Source organism: Canis lupus, chromosome 20, assembly GCF_048164855.1.
Source record: "Canis lupus baileyi chromosome 20, mCanLup2.hap1, whole genome shotgun sequence".
Lineage (NCBI taxonomy): Eukaryota > Metazoa > Chordata > Mammalia > Carnivora > Canidae > Canis > Canis lupus.
This window is the reverse complement of record NC_132857.1, coordinates 47,737,166-47,760,775: the sequence shown is the minus strand read 5'-3', so window position 1 is coordinate 47,760,775 and position 23,610 is coordinate 47,737,166. Positions and strand designations below refer to the sequence as shown.

The 23,610-nt window shown below is 35.8% G+C and overlaps 1 protein-coding gene across 1 annotated transcript in view; it reads left to right on the top strand.

Moving 5' to 3' along the window:
* Positions 1 to 23,610, top strand: part of LRP1B (LDL receptor related protein 1B) — a 1,825,680-nt gene that overhangs the window by 1,789,110 nt on the left and 12,960 nt on the right. Inside the window, exon 87 of the mRNA XM_072789062.1 lies at positions 18,046 to 18,122. Within this exon, the coding sequence (XP_072645163.1) occupies positions 18,046 to 18,122 (77 nt within the window). The remainder of the gene's footprint in view (positions 1 to 18,045; positions 18,123 to 23,610) is intronic.

The following is a 23,610-nucleotide window of genomic DNA, read 5'->3' as shown; positions in this document are numbered from 1 at the left end:
GAAAATCTTAAAGCCATTGTAATACACCAGACATAAATGATCATAACCTGGTATAATCTGGGCTTCTAGGAGTCTGAAGGTGAAAAATAAAGTGCAGCTTTTTTTTTTTTTTTAAAGTGCTTCTTATTGAAAATAAGGTGCTATGTGGCATAAATAAAACGCAAGCAGTGCATGGATAGTAAGTAAAGCCCAGCTCAAGTCCTATTGAGAAAGAAAGGACAATGGGTCTGCCCTCAATTTCCTTAGAAAACACACAGGAGAATTAGTTTCATAATCATTTTCGAAGTAGAATTTTTAAATGCAGAAAGATGCAAAACAAATATATAAATACCAAAGGGACATTCATTAAGAGAGAAATCTGCATTAGGTGTTTCATCATTTTCTTTGGTTTTGTGATTGTTCCAATCTAATTATTTTATTAAAAGTTCAGCATTATTTTCTAAGTCCTTAGGGTGAGAAACACGTAAGGAAAATGTACAAGTACTAGAGAAGCCTTTGGCGGGACTTTTGGGAAGAGGATAACAAGTTCTGTTTCTGTCACAAATTTTAAAGAGATAGGAATTATTCTCTACATTGCAGTTAATTAAGGACTTGGTTTCTGAAAATACTGGTCTTGCAGAAAGGAGACTCCAGGGTTTGCTCTCTGTGGTCTTGCTGTCAGGCTGAGCAGCATTCCTCCATGTGGACCAGCGACCTTGTGGCCCCATAGAGAATATTTAAGAAGAACCAAGGAACTTGTCATGAGTGATTTCAAACAGATCACAACTTTTCAGCAGGGGTATTGAGCAATTCAACTTTAGGGGCCTGGGTTGTCCACGTTGTAAGAGTCAGGTCATTGCACATTCCTTATTTGCTTTCCTGCCCCTTGGCATATGTTCAAAACAGAAAATATGAGATGTGCACGTCTTTTGGAGTAGTAAGGCCAAGAAAAGCTGTCACATCAATAGCTATCCTATATGATCCCAGGTAACAAGTTGTAACTTTTCCTAGCTTTCACCATGCCGGCAGTGCCGTGGGGAAAACACACAATACAGATATCACATCTTTCTGTACAAGTTTTTAAGTCTAGTTTTCGCCTTGACAGTACAGTGGCACTACTTAACAAAGAGCATTTACTACAGAGTTATATATATTGGGCAGCTACAGTTATAAAGCTTTGATGTTCTCACATTATCTTCCCTTGATTTGGGGACACGTAATCATATATATGATTTCACATAATCAGCAAATCGGAATAACCAAAGAAACCACAATATAACCACATAATATTTTCATTTGTTAATGTTACTTCTTTAACAATTAAATATGTTTTTTCTATTTAGACTGCTTTCCCCAGATTTTACTGTGATAGAAAACAATCACAATTTCAGATGCTTTTAACAACAAATGCTTATTTCTTGCTCCTATTCCATTGCTGGGAAAAGTCAAGAAAACTAAATAGTCACTCTAAGGCCTCGTACCTGACCCCCAACTAATTTTATACACTTTCCAGAAAAGGATCAGGCACATATGGTTTAAATAGCAACGTTGATTTCAGAGTAAAAAAATAATTAAAGATTCCTTATACTATCATTATTTAAGAAAATATGTTCTTTCTCCTTTTCTATAGTACAATAGTAACAGACAGAAGTCATTATGTTAAAGGAGTATAAAATCTTAAGCCTAATACTTCTTCTAATGAGCATACAAATCAGAAATTACAACTATGTAGATATTGGCATGAGGTATACAGCCTTTAAATTTAATAATTTAATATTCATAATATCATCATTTGCATTAAATTAAGTTAAATGATGTGTAAATTTTATACACATCATTATGTCATTTAATATCCCAAGGAAGCTTTTTTTTTTTTTTTAGATTTTAAAATAATCAACTTACCTTGCAAAAAACAAGGAAGGAATAAGGAAAAATCTTTTGAGGCAGTAAAAGGAAAACATAAAAAATAGATAACAAACTAAAAAGGAAGTGGATTTGAGGAGAAAACAAAGGTGATGTCATATGAGGTGATATCTATGGACAATGTGTGACAAAGCAGGAAGTATCATTCTCTCTCTCCTGTTACTATATTTTTTTTTTTATTATTGGTGTTCAATTTACTAACATACAGAATAACACCCAGTGCCCGTCACCCATTCACTCCCACCCCCCGCCCTCCTCCCCTTCTACCACCCCTAGTTCGTTTCCCAGAGTTAGCAGTCTTTACGTTCTGTCTCCCTTTCTGATATTTCCCACACATTTCTTCTCCCTTCCCTTATTTTCCCTTTCACTATTATTTATATTCCCCAAATGAATGAGAACATATAATGTTTGTCCTTCTCCGACTGACTTACTTCACTCAGCATAATACCCTCCAGTTCCATCCACGTTGAAGCAAATGGTGGGTATTTGTCATTTCTAATAGCTGAGTAATATTCCATTGTATACATAAACCACATCTTCTTTATCCATTCATCTTTCGTTGGACACCGAGGCTCCTTCCACAGTTTGGCTATAGTGGCCATTGCTGCTAGAAACATCGGGGTGCAGGTGTCCCGGCGTTTCATTGCATTTGTATCTTTGGGGTAAATCCCCAACAGTGCAATTGCTGGGTCGTAGGGCAGGTATATTTTTAACTGTTTGAGGAACCTCCACACAGTTTTCCAGAGTGGCTGCACCAGTTCACATTCCCACCAACAGTGTAAGAGGGTTCCCTTTTCTCCGCATCCTCTCCAACATTTGTTGTTTCCTGCCTTGTTAATTTTCCCCATTCTCACTGGTGTGAGGTGGTATCTCATTGTAGTTTTGATTTGTATTTCCCTGATGGCAAGTGATGCAGAGCATTTTCTCATATGCATGTTGGCCATGTCTATGTCTTCCTCTGTGAGATTTCTGTTCATGTCTTTTGCCCATTTCATGATTGGATTGTTTGTTTCTTTGGTGTTGAGTTTAATAAGTTCTTTATAGATCTTGGAAACTAGCCCTTTATCTGATATGTCATTTGCAAATATCTTCTCCCATTCTGTAGGTTGTCTTTGAGTTTTGTTGACTGTATCCTTTGCTGTGCAAAAGCTTCTTATCTTGATGAAGTCCCAATAGTTCATTTTTGCTTTTGTTTCTTTTGCCTTTGTGGATGTATCTTGCAAGAAGTTACTATGGCCGAGTTCAAAAAGGGTGTTGCCTGTGTTCTTCTCTAGGATTTTGATGGAATCTTGTCTCACATTTAGATCTTTCATCCATTTTGAGTTTATCTTTGTGTATGGTGAAAGAGAGTGGTCTAGTTTCATTCTTCTGCATGTGGATGTCCAATTTTCCCAGCACCATTTATTGAAGAGACTGTCTTTCTTCCAATGGATAGTCTTTCCTCCTTTATAGAATATTAGTTGCCCATAAAGTTCAGGGTCCACTTCTGGATTCTCTATTCTGTTCCACTGATCTATGTGTCTGTTTTTGTGCCAGTGCCACACTGTTTTGATGACCACAGCTTTGTAGTACAACCTGAAATCTGGCATTGTGATGCCCCCAGATATGGTTTTCTTTTTTAAAATTCCTCTGGCTATTCGGGGTCTTTTCTGATTCCACACAAATCTTAAAATAATTTGTTCTAACTCTCTGAAGAAAGTCCATGGTATTTTGATAGGGATTGCATTAAACGTGTATATTGCCCTGGGTAACATTGACATTTTCACAATATTAATTCTGCCAATCCATGAGCATGGAATATTTTTCCATCTCTTTGTGTCTTCCTCAATTTCTTTCAGAAGTGTTATATAGTTTTGAGGGTATAGATCCTTTACATCTTTGGTGAGGTTTATTCCTAGGTATCTTATGCTTTTGGGTGCAATTGTAAATGATATTGACTCCTTAATTTCTCTTTCTTCAGTCTCATTGTTAGTGTATAGAAATGCCACTGACTTCTGGGCATTGATTTTGTATCCTGCCACGCTACCGAATTGCTGTATGAGTTCTAGCAATCTTGGGGTGGAGACTTTTGGGTTTTCTATGTAGAGTATCATGTCATCGGCGAAGAGAGAGAGTTTGACTTCTTCTTTGCCAATTTGAATGCCTTTAATGTCTTTTTGTTGTCTGATTGCTGAGGCTAGGACTTCCAGTACTATGTTGAATAGCAGTGGTGAGAGTGGACATCCCTGTCTTGTTCCTGATCTTAGGGGAAAGGCTCCCAGTGCTTCCCCATTGAGAATGATATTTGCTGTGGGCTTTTCATAGATGGCTTTTAAGATGTCGAGGAATGTTCCCTCTATCCCTACACTCTGAAGAGTTTTAATCAGGAATGGATGCTGTATTTTGTCAAATGCTTTCTCTGCATCCAATGAGAGGATCATATGGTTCTTGGTTTTTCTCTTGCTGATATGATGAATCACATTGATTGTTTTACGGGTGTTGAACCAGCCTTGTGTCCCAGGGATAAATCCTACTTGGTCATGGTGAATAATTTTCTTAATGTACTGTTGGATCCTATTGGCCAGTATCTTGTTGAGAATTTTTGCATCCATGTTCATCAGGGATATTGGTCTGTAATTCTCCTTTTTGGCGGGGTCTTTGTCTGGCTTTGGAATTAAGGTGATGCTGGCTTCATAGAACGAATTTGGAAGTACTCCATCTCTTTCTATCTTTCCAAACAGCTTTAGGAGAATAGGTATGATTTCTTCTTTAAACGTTTGATAAAATTCTCCTGGGAAGCCATCTGGCCCTGGACTCTTGTGTCTTGGGAGGTTTTTGATGACTGCTTCAATTTCCTCCCTGGTTATTGGCCTGTTCAGGTTTTCTATTTCTTCCTGTTCCAGTTTTGGTAGTTTGTGGCTTTCCAGGAATGCGTCCATTTCTTCTAGATGCCTAATTTATTGGCGTATAGCTGTTCATAATATGTTTTTAAAATCGTTTGTATTTCCTTGGTGTTGGTAGTGATCTCTCCTTTCTCATTCATGATTTTATTAATTTGAGTCTTCTCTCTCTTCTTTTTAATAAGGCTGGCTAATGGTTTATCTATCTTATTAATTCTTTCAAAGAACCAACTCCTGGTTCTGTTGATCTGTTCCACAGTTCTTCTGGTCTCGATTTCGTTGAGTTCTGCTCGAATCTTTATTAACTCCCTTCTTCTCTTGGGTGTAGGATCTATTTGCTGTTTTTTCTCTAGCTCCTTTATGTGTAAGGTTAGCTTTTGTATTTGAGTTCTTTCCAGTTTTTGAATGGATGCTTGTATTGCGATGTATTTCCCCCTTAGGACTGCTTTTGCTGCATCCCAAAGATTTTGAACGGTTGTATCTTCATTCTCATTAGTTTCCATGAATCTTTTTAATTCTTCCTTGATTTCCTGGTTGACCCTTTTATCTTTTAGCAGGATGGTCCTTAACCTCCATGTGTTTGAGGTCCTTCCAAACTTCTTGTTGTGATTTAGTTCTAATTTCAAGGCATTATGGTCCGAGAATATGCAGGGGACAATCCCAATCTTTTGGTATCGGTTCAGACCCGATTTGTGACCCAATATGTGGTCTATTCTGGAGAAAGTTCCATGTGCGCTTGAGAAGAATGTGTATTCAGTTGAGTTTGGATGTAAAGTTCTGTAGATATCTGTGAAATCCATCTGGTCCAGTGTATCATTTAAAGCTCTCGTTTCTTTGGAGATGTTTTGCTTAGAAGACCTATCGAGTATAGAAAGAGCTAGATTGAAGTCACCAAGTATAAGTGTATTATTATCTAAGTATTTCTTCACTTTGGTTAATAATTGATTTATATATTTGGCAGCTCCCACATTCGGAGCATATATATTGAGGATTGTTAAGTCCTCTTGTTGAATAGATCCTTTAAGTATGATATAGTGTCCCTCTTCATCTCTCACTACAGTCTTTGGGGTAAATTTTAGTTTATCTGATATAAGGATGGCTACCCCTGCTTTCTTTTGAGGACCATTCGAATGGTAAATGGTTCTCCAACCTTTTATTTTCAGGCTGTAGGTGTCCTTCTGTCTAAAATGAGTCTCTTGTAGACAGCAAATAGATGGGTCCTGCTTTTTTATCCAGTCTGAAACCCTGCGCCTTTTGATGGGGTCATTAAGCCCGTTCACATTCAGAGTTACTATTGAGAGATATGAGTTTAGTGTCACCATGATATCTATTCAGTCTTTGTTTTTGTGGACTGTTCCACTGAACTTCTTCTTAAAGGGGAATTTTAAGAGGCCCCCTTAAAATTTCTTGCAGAGCTGGTTTGGAGGTCACATATTCTTTTAGTTGCTGCCTGTCTTGGAAGCTCTTTATCTCTCCTTCCATTTTGAATGAGAGCCTTGCTGGATAAAGTATTCTTGGTTGCATGTTCTTCTCATTTAGGACCCTAAATATATCCTGCCAGCCCTTTCTGGCCTGCCAGGTCTCTGTGGAGAGGTCTGCTGTTACCCTAATACTCCTCCCCATAAAAGTCAGGGATTTCTTGTCTCTTGCTGCTTTAAGGATCTTCTCTTTATCTTTGGAATTTGCAAGCTTCACAATTAAATGTCGAGGTGTTGAACGGTTTTTATTGATTTTAGGGGGGGATCTCTCTATTTCCTGGATCTGAATGCCTGTTTCCCTTCCCAGATTAGGAAAGTTTTCAGCTAGAATTTGTTCAAATACATATTCTGGCCCTCTGTCCCTTTCGGTGCCCTCGGGAACCCCAATTAAACGTAGGTTTTTCTTCCTCAGGCTGTCGTTTATTTCCCTTAATCTATCTTCATGGTCTTTTAATTGTTTGTCTCTTTTTTCCTCAGTTTCCCTCTTTGCTATCAACTTGTCTTCTAGGTCACTCACTCGTTCTTCCACCTCGTTAACCCTCGTCGTTAGGACTTCTAGTTTGGATTGCATCTCATTCAATTGATTTTTAATTTCTGCCTGATTAGCTCTAAATTCTGCAGTCATGAAGTCTCTTGAGTCCTTTATACTTTTTTCTAGAGCCACCAGTAGGTGTATAATAGTGCTTCTGAATTGGCTTTCTGACATTGAATTGTAATCCAGATTTTGTAACTCTGTGGGAGAGAGGACTGTTTCTGATTCTTTCTTTTGAGGTGAGGTTTTCCTTCTAGTCATTTTGCTCAGTGCAGAGTGGCCAAAAGCAAGTTGTATTGGGAAAAAGAGAAAAAGAGAGGAGAGAAAGAAGGAAAGAAAAGAGAAAGAGAAAAAAAAAGGGAAGAAAAAAAAAAAAAAGAAGAAAAAGAGAAAGAAAAAGAAAGGAGAAAAAAAAGGGGGTGGGGGAAGGAAACAAATCAAAAAGCAAAACAAAACAAAAACAAAAACAAAAACAAACAAACAAAAAAAGAACCACCGGGGAGTATCTTCTGATTCTGTGTACTTTAAGTCCCTTGGCTTCTCCTGGAAGTTGTCCGTCTAGCTGGTGTTCTGGGGGAGGGGCCAGCTGTGCTGATTTCCAGGTGTTAGCAGTTGGGGGAGCTGCTGTGCCCCTGCCTGGTGCAGGGCTCGGTGGGGGTTGTTCACCCCGTGAGGCCGCAGGAGGAACAGCCCCAGTGGCGGGGCAGCTCTGGAGCCCTGGATTCAGCTCCGGCAGGAACTCCGTCTGCAGGGCCTGGATCTCCGGGGCGGGGCCGCTGATGTGCTCAGCTGGGGCAGGAGCGTCCTTGCTGTCCTGGGCCCTCCCGGCCTCTGCCTGTCCCGGGGGAGGCGGGATCCTGGGCTGTGTCCCGGCGCCCTGTGCTCCGGAGCCTGCGCTGTTGGATTCGCGCTCCCGGGCCGCGCAGCCCCCTCCGCGGAGCCGCCGCCCGAGCCCCCCCGAGCTGCTCCGGGTCCCGCCGGGTCCCGCCGTGCGCGCTGCAGCCCTTAGGGAGCTCGGCGCATCTCCCGGGGCGCAGGTGTCTGTTAGTGTCCCGGGAGCCCGAGGGCATCCCCGCCCCCCTGGGTCCTGCTCCACCTCCCTGGAGCCCCTTTCCCCCGGGAAGGTCGGTGCAGCTCCTGCTCCTCCGGGACGGGGCTCTCCTGTCCTGGGGACACTCGCCCCGGCCTCAGCCCGGCTCCTCGCGGGCCCCTCCCCCTTGGAGGCCTTTGTTCCTTTATTTCTTTTTCCCCGTCTTCCTACCTTGATAGAAGCGCGAACTCTTCTCACTGTAGCATTCCAGCTGGTCTCTCTTTAAATCTCAGGCCGAATTCATAGATTTTCAGGATAATTTGAAGGTTTTTTAGGTAGTTTGGTGGAGACAGGTGATTTGGGGACCCTACTCTTCCGCCATCTTGCTCCTCCCCCTCTCCTGTTACTATAAACTAAAAAACTGAAATGCGTGAATTGCCTATGAGGAGGGGAGGAGAGACTACAATACAGGTCTGTCTGATTCCAAATTCACACAAATGGCAATTTGTATCCCTGCATACCAGCATTTTAATTTCAGACAATAGTTTAAATTAAATGATTGAATTAAATTAATTACATTTATTTTTTAAATACTTTTTTAAAAAATATTTATTTATTTATGAGAGACACACAGAGAGAGAGAGAGAGAGAGAGAGAGGCAGAGACACAGGCAGAGGGAGAAGCAGGCTCCATGCAGGGAGCCCGACGTGGGACTTGATCCCGGGTCTCCAGGATCACACCCTGGGCTGCAAGCAGCGCCAAACTGCTGCGCCACTGGGGCTGCCCTTAAATTAAATTTAATTGCCATATATATTTTTTTTTTTCATCAGGCAAGCACTTTTAGAATTTTTGTCATGAAAGAAAAAGCATTTCTTTGTTGACTGCATCCTGAGACAAGAAATGAAATATCACACAATTTGTATCATTGAATAAGTAAATTTTTTTCATGCCCATGTTGCTAGAATGGGATCATCTGATTTTATAAAGGGAAGAATTAATGAATGAAAGAGGAAAGGTAGGGAAAAGAGAAGCCAAGAAAGAAGGAAAGAAGAAAAAAAAAGAAGAAAGAAAAGATTTGCCTATTACTGTGGTTCTTTTATATGAAGTGTTTCCCGTAGTGGATCAATATTCCTTTTAGTGAGAAATGACTGACTGACAACTAATTGAAAGCAAGTTCTTATGAATGGCGCTACATATTCTTCATAAAATAAGCACCCCATATGTTTATGAAACTTCTCTCTATACAGTCGCATATTTATGTGTTCAGCCATGCATCTTCCCTGCCTTGTGGATCTATTCATTTAGTTAAATGGCAACATACACACACTGACCATGTGCCAGAGACTGCTCAAGAAATAGAGACTACAGGGATGCCTGGGTGGCTCAGCAGTTGAGCATCTCTTTGGCTCAGGGTGTGATCCTTGGGTCAGGGATCAAGTCCCACATCTGACTCCCCACAGGGAGCCTGCTTCTCCCTCTGCCTATGTCTCTGCCTCTCTCTTTGTGTCTCTCTTGAATAAATAAATAAATTTTTTTAAAAAGATAGAAATGATAGAATACAAAGATGAATAATACACAATCCCCACCTTAAGTTCATCACAATCTAGCATAGTTATAGGCAAATGCATGTTTTAGATACTTATCATATGGAAATATGCATATAGAATGTACCATATTTATGATTGTATGCTGACCAAATGAATAAAAATGTTTATAACCCCAAATTGCAGTTTTCTCCATAATGTAAAATTATGTAACTGTAATATTGTATGGCATTTTAGATTTATTGAAGATATTATTCTCTACTTCCTAAATCAATTTTTACCCATTGCCTGCATAAACCTTCTTACCTTCAGTCAGAAAGTAATCAACATTTGGATTAGGAAAGAAATGTGTTAATGGGCATCTTTTGTCCTAAAGTCTCCTTGTTTCTGCCTGCAACATGATTCTATAAATGTTGAACAGACCTGGTGACTGTTGTATGACTAACATCTACATGAGATATACAAATTGTTTAATTCATACTGAATCTTGACTTTAGCAAATCATTCTCAATCTATCTATGTCTCTCTCTCTCTTTTTTTTTTTTTGATTACTTGTTTTATTTTTTAAAACAATTAAATGTAAAACAAATATTTTGAAAGTTTAGGTCCTAGATTTTGAGGAAGGCTGAAAGGTGGTAATTGGGAAGCTGATATTGATACTAACACAGGGTGCCTTAATCAAGTACAAATGATTGATGGGAAGCTTTCGTGTTAGCTTTTGGAGAACATGTAGTAGTCTTGTAAGTAGAATAAAGGCTATGCTGAAGTATCAGAAAGCAGAGACCGTTTTGATGTCAGAATCATTTTTCAGTGATTTGGGCTATAAATTAGTCTGACTAACATCAATTTCCCAGCACATGAGTAGTGCAATAGAAAGTAAATTAAATATATTTTTTTAGAGAATTAAAGTTATATTGGACTTAAAGACATTCATACACTCAAAACCTTGTGATAACACTTCCAGATCTTCCTACCATTGCCTCAGATTTGCATGGGATTAATGTATCTTGAATGATACTTAAAAATGTAACAGTTAGATATGCCAGACATCCTCATAATAATTTGTTTCAAATTTCATCACTGGTACCACACAAAAGCCCTAAGAAATAGGAAGGGCATTCATGAGGTGTTTTTTTTTTTTTTAATAGAAATATTCTTTATTGTTCACCTTTATCTTGTGCTAAATCACAAAATATTCAGGTGGTAAAATAGTTACTTTGTGTCCATGGCACTAAGCATAGAGAATCCCACCCCTTATGGTTTGGTAGCTTTTTAAGACAATTGTAGGATTGGCCTTTTGTCTTGGCAATGTGTAGAGAGAGCCCTCTTATTGTATTACAGCATACATCATGTTTTTCCTCTCACCTTTAGCTATAGCCTTATAACCACTGTTTCTAACGTAATAGCCTGCTTTTAGGTCTTCAGTTACATCCATCATATTACTTAATACTAATTTTATTATTATTCCTATTCCTTTTTATCTGGTGCATGTACTCAGTGAAGTACAAATTGTCTACTCAGTCTAAAAAACACCTCATGCTTTTCAGATCTGCTTTCAATAAAATTTTCTGTGAATATCTAGATGATAAACTTTTTCATTACTATAGATTTCTTTTTTTTAGTATTTATTCAGTCATCATTTCACACTTTGGTGGCCATTTCTGCTCAAGTAGCCTGTGCAAAATTATATGTTTAAACATTTCTAACTTAAACCACTCAATCTTAACAAACTTCCCTTTATGGGTAATTACTTGGCAAACTAGATTTCATCTTTTTTTTATTCTACCTTTCTTCTTAAAATAAATCACTTTTAAAAATCCATTCTATTAATTTTATTTCTTTCATTGCCACCTTTTCAATTTCTTATTAATTTTTACTTTTCCTAAAATAATTACTGGTCAGATATTATTGAATATCTTTTTTGTTAACTTTATCACGTTAACATTTCTCAAACCAAGAACCCTTTCTGATCGAATTCTCTTAATATTAAAGTAAGATTAGTTTTGTCTTACTAATCTTATCAGTACTAGATAACACAATGATTTAATGTAATATTTTAAAACAATGAATTATATTCTTATAGAGTAGAATCAAGTATACTTATAAAAACAAACATAAATTTAAGCTACTACCTTAAGCTTTCTGAAAAAAAAAAAAAAACAAAAAACAAGGTAATACCTGCCTGTTCCCATGTAAGAAGTAACAGTTAAATTTAGATTGAGAATAGTACTGCATAAATAGAAATTGTAGTGCAAAATTGTATGTAAAAAAATACCAAATAAGTGAAATATAGGGTCAATAGTTTTGGAAGTTCAAGAGTGGACTGAGTAATAATATAGATGAATTTATAGATAATGGATCTTTAAAGATATATTAGACACACGTACAATATTTTGGAACCAATATAAAGATGTGAAATTGATGTCAAGAAGGATATAAACACTCTTTAATAATATATTCCTCAATTTCACTGCTAGAGACAGAATGTTAAACATTTTGATCACAGGTCTGAGCCAATGTGGTAATTCTTACAAATCTATGACTCAAAAAAATACACTATTTCCTTTTGTTCAGACAATATTCTGACTTTTTATTGAGAAATTGGTACTCTCCTGGGCATAAGGGACTAAAGAAAAGCATTTCTTCCTACTCCTGCATTGAATTAGAACGATCATGGCATTGTTGCAGAAAACAATAATGAAATAATGACATCACATTTTATTCCTCTACTTAAGCTATTTTTTTTCCTGGCAAATTATTTGAATATGCACATCCTCACTTCACATAGTAATTCCAACTCCTAGGTTATTACAAGAGTGAGTAAGAGTATTTTTCGTATGAATATACTTATCCTAAGATCTGGCACAAAGTTCAGCAAATGTTAATTGGATCTTATGCAAAATTTCACATCAAAGTGAGTACAGGAAATTTAGGGGGCATGTTACAAAAAAATATGAATCATTATGTGTATATGAAATAATTTTAACTCAGAAAGTCATGAAACAATAATATATTGAAAAGTGTTTTACAATAAAATTAACAAACCGGTGAATAAATATCTGTCTAAATACATAACATCTTACAAACTACTGTTCGCATGGAGAAGGCACAAAAAATACTGGGAATTACACAACAGTATAGTGAGTCAAAGGGAGTCAAAGTGAGGCACACCATGCAAATGCAGTCATTTCAACACCAGAAATTTGCAAAATTAATTGGACAAAGTATTTTGCCAGTGCTTTTTTTAAAATTTTCTTTACAGAAATATGGAAATAGTACTATATAAATCTAGTGCACAAAATGTAGAATTTTTCAATTTTTCTAACTGAAGCTTTTGGAACACTAAAGCATGCATGACACTGTGCACAAGTTTTCTAAAGTTTCTTTAATCCCTTTGTGCCATTTTTTCCCCTGTGAGTTTTTTTTTTTTTCCCTGAATGTCTCTATCATCATGGTTAATAAGGGTAGCCTAGCACATATATTGAGGAGGAGAAATTCAATTCCAAATTACTTTAAGGTTCACCTTTGAATTTTACTTTGGTCAGAAGAGTCCCATGACCTTTAAATTTGATGAAAAAAGGGAGTAGATATTAATCTCATTATTTTATTTTGAACTTCTCCCAAAGCAGGTGACTCTAGACCACATTTCTGCAATATGACATTTGTAGTCCATGTAAGTTGATCATTGTTATACAGTGAAAGGTAGTATCTCAGATTTTACAACACCTGTCGTATTTTGTATCTAATATTCTCAATTCTCAATCACTGTACTACTTCAGAGATAGCAGTATTTTGGACAGTTTAATTATATGGCTTGTATCTATGCTTACCTGTAAAAACTGTTCCTTTTAGAGATTATTTTTTATCCCCTTTATATTTGCTAACCTGATTTTGATATTCTGAAAATGTTTACTATTCTTCCTAGTAATATCTGTTCTGCTATTGCCTTTACATGAAGGTATTCCCTTGTGATACAGAATATTACAATTGAAACAGAGTATATTATAACTATACAATAATTTCACAAATTTTTAAAGGACACAGTAACTACTAACTATGTCCTCTAACACTACTTTTCAACTAACTGCATATTTTATGTAGTAACATTCAGATGAAAATTAGTTATCAAAATCAAAAACTCACTCAGCTTTCTAATACTATGTAAAGAACTTTTACCAATATAATTTAATCTTCTGAATAATCATGCTGGGCATGCATATTATTATTCTCACCCAAAATTTTTTTAAAAGATCAAATAATATTTGATATAAGGACAAAGTCTATGGGACTATAGCAATAAGTTGTCTCAAATATTTCTTGAAGTGTGATTTGTGAATTACTTGCATCAGAATCACTTCATCAAAGTGAAGATTTCTGGTCCAAACTCCAAGCTGCTTAATGAAAATCCCTGATATATGGGACTCTAGAATTTCAATTTTAGCAATTTTTTTCAGTTTGCTAACCATACTAATATAGAACATAATGAAATATCACAAAATATATTAGAATTCAGACTATTTTATACATATAGCTATAATGTAAGCGGAAGAATAAGATTAAGAAAATAATGCAGCAGTAAATAATCTTCTTTTTAATGTCAATAGCCTTAGAGAGAAGGGAAGAAGTCAAAAACTGTAAAATCTATAACACTTTACCAGGCAGCTATTGACTTCAAGAAACTGCTAGGAGCCATAAAAAAAGAATGAAATCTTTCCATTTGCAATAACATAGATAGAGCTAGAGAGTATAATGCTAAGTTAAATACGTCAATCAGAGAAAGACAGATACCATATGATCTCACTCATGTGTGGAATTTAAGAAACAAAACAGATGAGCAAAGAAAAAATGAGAGAGAAGCCAAGAAACAGACTCTTACCTGTAGAGAACAAATGGTTACCACAGGGGAGGTGGACAGGAGGGTGGGAGAAAAAGAAGATGGAGATTTAACAGTACATTTATCATGATGAAAAAAAATGTATAAAGAACCTGCCAGAAGCAATATCTTTATATGATGATGTGAAAAAAAGAAGGATAAAAGATAGTTTAGATAAATAAGTCTTTCTCTACCTCTTTCTCTCTCTCTCTATCCATGTTCCAACAACACTTAGTTAAAATTCACCAGTGTTAAAAATCTTAAATAATTCAGACTGCCATAGTGGTAAACACATAAGAAAAAGAAGGGGATTTGTATTGTCCTAAGGTTAAGGATAGTAGGAAACAACCTATAGAATAATTGTAAAAGGAATGACACAGAAGTGTTTGTGCTGGTAAGGAATAAAGTAAAGGCAGGTAGTCATCTGTGGAGCTCAGTCAGTTAAGCATCAAATTCTTGGTTTCTGCTCAGGTCCTGATCTCATGGCTCATGAGATTGAGGCTTGTGTTGGGCTCTGTACTCAGCAGGAGTCTGCTTGGATATTCTTTCCTTCTTCTCCTCTCCCTCCCTCCCTAAAATAAATAAATAGGGAATCCCTGGGTGGCTCAGCAGTTTAGCGCCTGCCTTGGGCTCAGGGTGTGACCCCGGGGTCCCGGGATTGAGTCCCACATCGGGCTCCCTGCATGGAGCCTGCTTCTCCCTCTGCCTGTGTCTCTGCCTGTCTCTCTGTGTCTCTCATGAATAAATAAATAAAATATTTAAAATAAATAAATAATAAACTTAAAAAACATTTAAAAATTTATTTTAAATCTTGGGAGGTACACGAAGGCCTTCCTTGAAGACAATTATCTGAAGATGACTAGTAGGGAGCAGTGGATTACAACAGTACAGATTAAAGGTGACCAGGGCATGGACTGTGGATTTTACTTGAGGAATAATGAAAAAGAGATGCCAGAAATATCATAGTCAGCACGGTAATGCAAATGATTCAGTGAGGAATTGGACAAGAAATTTTGATGATCCTCAGATATTCCGATTCCTAAATGTTCTGCCCTTAATAGCTTTGATCGTTGTAGTCTATTCAGAGTATAGAAATTTATGAATTTCTTTAAAGATGGTAAAAATCCTTGGTCTTAAATCAACCACTGGAAGAAGAGCTCGTGGAGCAGCAAATGCCTTAAGTAGTCATTTTGTAAGGTAGGCAACAAGAATAATGACTTCTATTTGATTTAGTATCTCAAAAGAGATAATTTTTAAAAAATGTAACAAATGTTGAACAGTAGAATACATTTTATCTTTGGCCATAAAACATTGTTTTATAAGGAGTATAGGGAAAATTGCAAGGTGATCATCAGCTTATTAAGATGTATAACTGTTAAAATTATTTCTCCAGCACAGTCTTTGAGAGTTTTTTCCAGTATGTAATAAGTAAAATATTCCTTGAAGATTAGGAATTTAAAAGTGGTTCCACAATTTAAAAGAGAAGAGATTTATTACCATTAGTAGGTGATTTCTTTTATCCATCATAAATACTGGGTTCCAAGTTCTGGATAAAATAGATAATTAGTACAGTTCAGAATTACCACTTGTCTTACCTAAATAATTCCAGAGTTTGGAATTGAGAATCACACTATCCTTATCTTCTTTGCTTAAAAATCTCTTTTTATTCTTCCGGGGTTCTAAAGCCATATATTTCATCACTTCCTAAAGTAATTAAAATATGTGATGTTCGTGTCCAAACACAATCTGGTAATTTAGCATTTAATCCTCCTATTTTGAGCAATTTCACTTTTTGACTTCTAAGCATCTCAGTGTAATGATGAGCCCAGAGGTTCTTATCTCTAGTAATAACATAACAAAATGTATCTCAGGTCATTCTTCTTATTTAACATGAACCCTGATTTAGGTTTGTTTTTATTTGGTTATCAAAGAAGGTAATGTAAAGAGCCAATCTTTATATTTTAATCAGTAATTCAATATGCCTGCACAAAAATAACCTTGAATACATAAGCTACATAATAAAATTATTAAGCAATCAGTATTGGTCTTTTTTCCATTAGTATGTAAAACTTCCTCAGGAAGATTTGACAAATGTGACAAATTCTTTCTATGTAAAACAGAAAGAATTTTGCAATGATCAGAATTCACTCCAACAACATTTTACAAAATCATCCTAAAGACATTATTTTGTATTATCTGTGGACTGTGTCAAGAATTAGAAACTGTAAAGAATTGGAACAGTTATGTAGATCATCATCTGTAAAACCACAAGTGAGGAAAAGAAATGACTTTTAAAAATCAATGATTTTATCCATTGTTCACTTTATTATAATTTTGTAAAAGTGTGCTCATTCCATTACCTTACTTCAGGAATGTAGACAGAGTCATTGACCCGGCCTTAAAATTTATTTATCTACTTTAATGATTTATTGCATTATGGTATATAGTAAATGTGTATAGGAAATAGATACATAAACTTGTTATAAAAAATCTAAACAAAAAGGTAAGATGATGCATGATGACCTAATAATAATATGATATTAATATTCATTTAAACCATAATCCATACTCATACTTTTACAATATCATTATTAATCAAATAACTATATTCTTGAATGATAACATTATTGTCAATTATGCTGACATTAATATATGCTTTAATGAAACAAATTTTTGTTTTCATGATTTGAAGTTTTCAGTCATGATGATTTTATGAGCTTTCACCCATGTTTTTGGAGAGCCAATGCTGTCCTCACAGATATCCCAGATAATTCACATGGCATCATCGAAGCCTAGTTCCAAGCACAGCTTCAGCTATCTGAATTGACTATGACATTATTGGCAGAAACCTTGAAATTGCAGTTATTTAGTTTGGCCACCATGCCCAGAGAGATCTACTTGAAATGGTTCTGGAAGCTGTTCTTTCACTGTGTGCAACTATTCTTAATATGGTGACATTTGACAGTCATTTTAAATAAGAATTGAAGCCAATTAAGCGGTCTCTCTGTGGATTTCCTCTGACAGATGCACAGAGGCATCTTGGGCTAGCCAATAGGCATTATTGAAATGTAGCTAAAACCATTCCAGCATTTATTTTGATGCATCCAGCTAATTATATGGCTGTGATTTATGTTTAAGTAAAGGACTTTAACCAGATCTATTATTTTCACCCTCTGTTAGACTTTTCATCATAGTGTCATGGTACCTATATGGGGAAGACGGCTTCTTCCACTAAAAACTTGGGCACGTTTTCTTGATTCCATAGAGACAGAAGTCTGATTTTAAATGGGAATGGACTGCATTTCCCTATGCATGATTAGAAGAGTAAAAATTCTGCGGTTTGAACTGAGACAGATGACCATTTGCTGTTGGGTGTTTAATTAAACTTTGGACATAGAGCAGGCCAGGGGAAAAAAAGTCCCAGAAACTTAAAGATCGATCTGCTTGACAGGCCAACTCAGTTTTTATTGTGGCTACTTGCAATTTTCAGTACTTCTTAAATTGATTCCTAATTCTTAATTAAGATTTCAGTTTTGCTATAAAATATACTAAATTTAAGTTTTAACATAGGATAAGAAAAATGACTGTAAACCTAAATTTTTAAAAAAATTTTCAACAAATGACGTCCGGTTGAAACTACCCTCCACATACCGGCAATATACAGGACATTAGCAGAACTCTATACCTAATATTTATGAATCAGTGATGGCTGGCTCTTCATTTCATTTGGTTAAAGTTATTATATTAGCAGATTTGTGAGTTTTATTATAAACCAATTTTTCTTCTTTATTTTTTTAATTTTTCTAGATGCTCCACTAACTGGTCAGGCACACAGTGTGAGAGACCAGCCCCAAAGAGCAGCAAGTCTGATCATATTAACACAAGTAAGTTCTTCAGGTTAATATCTTGGGTGGTGGGTGTTCCATATGGTGCAGGAATTGTATTGTATGCCATGACTGGGGGACTTGAATCTTGGAAAGTGTCCTTCATGGAATTCTGCAGGAGATGCATTGCAATCCAGTTGTTTTTGGAAAGATGGAGCACTGAGCTCACCTGGTAATAGGTTCTAGCATTTATGTGCTCTTTCAGACAGCAAACTTGGGGGCAGTTTTCAGAATGCACATTGGCAAACCTAGCATAACCTCTTCTGGAGAAATGTACAAATAGCACAATGCATATAAAAATGCTCCAGGAAAAAAAGTAATTCCATGTTTTAATTAGAGCAAAGTGTATTTTCTTGAATTGCATTTCAGTATGTTGTTATAAAGCAATCTTGACTGGTAGACTTAAGGAAAAATATATTAACAAGCAATAAGAATCGTGGTTGATTTATTGCTTCTTTGTCTTCAAAGTATTGGTTTTGAACTGTATTAAAATATAGCTCAGCATTTTACAAATCGCTTTATGCAGCTGTAGTCTCAGGACTACATCTGGATATGAAAGTCCATCTACATCATCATTGTGTGTGTCTGTTGTGTATATTTTTAACAACTTTAAACGATTTTATAAAGATTTTCAAAATGAAAGTCAAAAATAAAGTTTCCCAATTCACACATATTGTCATGCATTTTATTATGAGAGGAGAACTTTTGAAATATGTAATAACTAGTAAGTGGGTAAATATATTCTTGAAGAAGAAAAGTAGCTTCACTGATGGACAAATGCTTGCCTTACCAGTTTTCCTCTGGTGGAAAAAAAAAACTTTCATGAAAACAAAAAAACATATCATGGAGTTTGTGAAAAAGGAAAGACTATAAAAGTGAAAGAATGCCATTTTTGTACCCTACACTCAGGTTCCCAGTGTCCTGTTCTTTTTTCCCAAGATCTAGAGCTCATACACATTTTGCCAATAATAGTTCTGGAGGCACACTAATTTACGTATGATTTTCCAGTTACAAAACTCAACAATAATTAAGAACATTGTTTTCCTTTTTAGATTTATTTATTTATTTACTCATAACAGACAGAGATAGACAGACAGACAGACAGACACAGGCAGAGGGAGAAGCAGGCTCTGTGCAGGGAGCCCCATGTGGGACTCCATCTCCGGTCTCCAGGATCACACCCCTGGCTGAAGGTGGCACTAAACCGCTGGGCCACAGGGGCTGCCCAATAGCACTGTTTTTAAATGAAAAATGCATTTCAAATGCATTTGAACCTATGGCACACACTGAATTTATAAGATGAGAATTATGAAGACAAGTTATATGTTAGGCTTTTATTTACGTCAATCTCTCAATTATCTAAGATGACTGAAATACATAGCCTTTTAAAGAGTCGAAAACAATTTTAAATATTGATAAACTCTGAAAGGAAAGAAGGATATAAAGTAGCAGCACATCCATTCAATTTTCAAATTTTACATAAGTTCCATCCACAAAGGAAAGTTTGGTGTTTGGAAATGGTTTGCAGGAGGGGAACACCAGATGTTTTTATTGGAAGGTGAAGTCTCCAATTATTTGCAAGGGCAAAAAGCTCCCTTACAAGGCAGATGTCTCTAATCACATACAGCAGTTCTAAAACAGAGACTGTATCAGACAGAAAGAGTCGCAAGTATTTGTAATCCTTTATCAAAGACTCTAATGTCCTTCCTTCCATCACTGATTTAAAGTCATTAAATTTAATAGAAGTATCAATGCACATTGAAAGGGCTATTAGCTATGTAAATGTCAAATTTTCTTAAATTTGAGCAAAGTTGACCACATAATGACACTATTAAAAGGTTCTTATCAGACATTTATGCTTACAGAAACTTGCCTCAATAACTTTGAAAGAAGGGGGGAAAAACTAGTTAAACTGATCCTACGTAAGATAAAGCCCAGTAATTTTGAATGGTTGTCAAATGTTCCCCAAACTTGGGGGAAAATCATCTGCCCGATAAGATAGATAGACACTTTAGCAGTGTGTTTTCAGGTCTGCATTTCCACTAACAGTGAAGCATTCCATAATCACTGGACCCTGGAATAATAAAGAATACACTGCTTCTGTTGGCCTGACTGCTGTAGGCCTGCATGGAGATTTACCTTTCTAATTGATGCACAGCTTCTTAATCATCTCTGAGTACTCATACTGATGTTTTCTGGCCTTTGTTGTTTTAAGTATCTAAAAAAATCAGCCTGTGGAATTAAGTGGATCTATTATCCTAGCATGTTCTGCTGAGGTTCCACTTAAAAGAAGCTAGTCTGACTCTTCTGAAGTTATTTTGAAGAGTTTTAAATTAAATATGATAAAATATTCCTTGGGCACTTCTATTTAAATTTTACCTCAAGTTTTAAGGGAGTGGATGCTCAATTTTTGAATTATGCTATTCGTATTTGCTAAAATAAAAGAGGATAAAAATATACTCAGCATTTGTGAGGCAGTAATATTGAATGCTCTGTTTTAGTGCAGTGACAACAGAGATGTGGTATCTGTTACGGAGTTGTGTTTCCTCTTTTCTTATTTTGCCCTTATCTCTTTTATACCATCTTGTTTTAAAATAGAAAAAATAACTAATTATGTGCACCAAGGAACCAGCAATTTGCAGATATAGAGAGATAACTGAAACATGCAACAAAATAATGCTTTGTCCTAATTCTTCCAAATCAAATATTTATTAAACCTCAACAAAGTGTCAAGTACTGAATGAGATCCCAGAGACGAGTGAGTGAGACAGACAGTGCCTCTTCAATGAAGCTGAGGTTCTAGGAGGGTAAACAGAAATAAAACAAGCAAGGAAACGAATGAGTAAACATGGGGATTTATGAAATAATTGTAAGTTTTGATTGGTTTTGTTAAGGAAGCAAAAATAAAAGCAAAAAATAGAGAACGGCAGAGGAGATCTGAGGTCAGGAGTGATTTCTCTGAAGTGATGATATAGAAGCTGAGATTTGAAGGATTAGGAAGAGAAGAAGCTGAGGGTATTTCAAACACAAGGGACAGACAGTAGGTATGGAAACCCTGGAACAAGAAAGAGAGATGCTCAAGGGACTGTGCTGGGATCAAGGGGATGAGAGAGAGAGTGATACAAAGTGAAGATATTTTCTTTATGATTTTTGTTTATCACAATGCTCAAAAGAAAACATCCTAATCACAAAAACATATCTACATATTCACATTTACACATGTATGTGAACATGAATTTAAGAGCAGAATATATAGCAACATGTCAAAAGAGATTAATTGTAATGGCATATTTAATGCTTATATTTTTCCACTATAAATTCAACCAATAAACAAAGGTTGAGATTGTCTCGCTCTGACTTCCATGATACTGAATTATTCTGGTTCTCTTCTTACCCTTTGAAGCAACTCTCTTCTTTGTGAGATACATTTTCCCTGTCTCTTCTTGAACAACTCATTCGTCACTTACTCTTCATGTTGGTCCATAATTCTTGACCCCACTTACCAAATTTATATCAATTACCCCTAAATTTCTATTATCAATCCTGGTTTGTCTCCTGAGTTTGAGACATAGGTCCCACTGCACAATTTCTATATCCATGCCCATGGCAACGTCTATATCATTCAGTATTCCGTGGAAATCTTAAGTTCAACATATCCCCAAATGATCTCACCTTCTTCCCACACTCAAGCACAGTGCTATGGCAATAATATGTTTTTAATTATTTAATAAACATGTATGTCACACTTTCTATATAATAGACCATCCTATTTACATTACTATGAGGTGGTATTAATGATGACATTCATTTTATGGATGAGTGAACTGAGACAAAGATAACTAATTTGCCCAAGTAGAGTTGTCAGTAAGCTGAGATTTGGACAAAGATGGTCTGGCTCCACCGTTTATTATCTCAACTGCTGTGCTATCCTGCCTCTCCCAGAGAAAAGGTCTCTTCAACCTAACAATCTGTATAAAGAAAGATTTGTGTTTTATGTGACAAGGTTATCGAGATGTCGAGATACCCTGTCCATCTTTAATAAGTACCAAATGTGCTTTTTAAAAAATCAGCTTAGAACAATCCACCAATAAGTTACAGCTAAAAAAAATAATGACCTGCAGTAAACTTTGATTGATACATGTTACAATATATTTGCTGCTATATATTCTACTTATTTTTTAAAAAATCTTCTAATTCTAAAGATATATGTTGTTGCCAATTATGTTCCTTGATATAAAAATTTTATAAAACCCAATTTTAAAAACTTGCCCAACTGCCACCCTGCATTATTTACTGGCTACACTAAGCATTATTACAGTTTATATATATATATATATATATATATATAAACATATTAGAATTCTAGGTTCTAAAAGGGCTATAGTGTAAGGAGTTGGAACTGTCATCACAAATGGGACAAAGAAAAAGAAAGAGATAGGTAAATTTTTAGTATGTATATATATAACAGCATTTCTACCTTAAATCGGAATAGAGGAAACTACATAGAATAAGTAAAACATATTTTTAAATAATGTACAATTGGCAGTGAAGGGAAAGTAACTTTGTATACCCTAAGACCAGAATTCGTAAGTATTTTATATCTACCAATTTACCACAAATTATAAGGGAAAAAATATAAATAATAAAGTAAGAATATTTATAAAGTCATGATCAGTCAGTTGAAGTCATAGTTTATGAAGATACCAAGCTGTTCATTGGTATTTAAAAATTTGTGAATAAATGTTAATTACTATCCAAGGTGCCAGATTCTCTGCTTTCATTAACTACTAATAAATTACACATTCATATAAAGTTCACTTTCCCAAAACCTAGAAGGTAATATAATATCAAACACATGAAGTTGTTGTATAGTCTTGGTAAGAACATGAAATAATAAAATTAGTTTTAGGGACCCCTGGATGGCTCAGCAGTTGAACGTTGCATTTGGCTCAGGTCATGATCCTGGGGTTCTGAGATCGAGTCCCAAATCGGGCTCCCTGCATGGAGCCTGCTTCTCCCTCTGCCTATGTCTCTGCCTCTCTCTCTCTCTCTCTCATGAATAAATAAATAAAATTCTTAAAAATAAATAAAATAAAATGAGTTTTACATTTTAGGAACTGACTAAATAAAGCAAGTCTTTTTTTTTTTATTGCATGGAAGGGTTAGTTATTTTACTTTTGTAAAGAAAGGAAGATTATCTTATATGTGAGATTTCCTTAATAAAGACTTTTTGGCATTTTGGTAAGCAATCTCCAGTATGGACTATGTCATACTGATATCTTCTGTCTAGAGCTATCAAAACTGATCTATGTTACTGTTTTATAGACCTTATGCAGCTGTTTATTGTGCTAAATATTAACAATTTTTCTACCATATTATTTTTACATGTATGTGTATTTGTAGAGGAAAATTCATATATTTCATAATTCCTAACATTTCATTCTTGAGGCATTCCAGATCCCCACAAAAAATTTCAATTCCTTTTGGG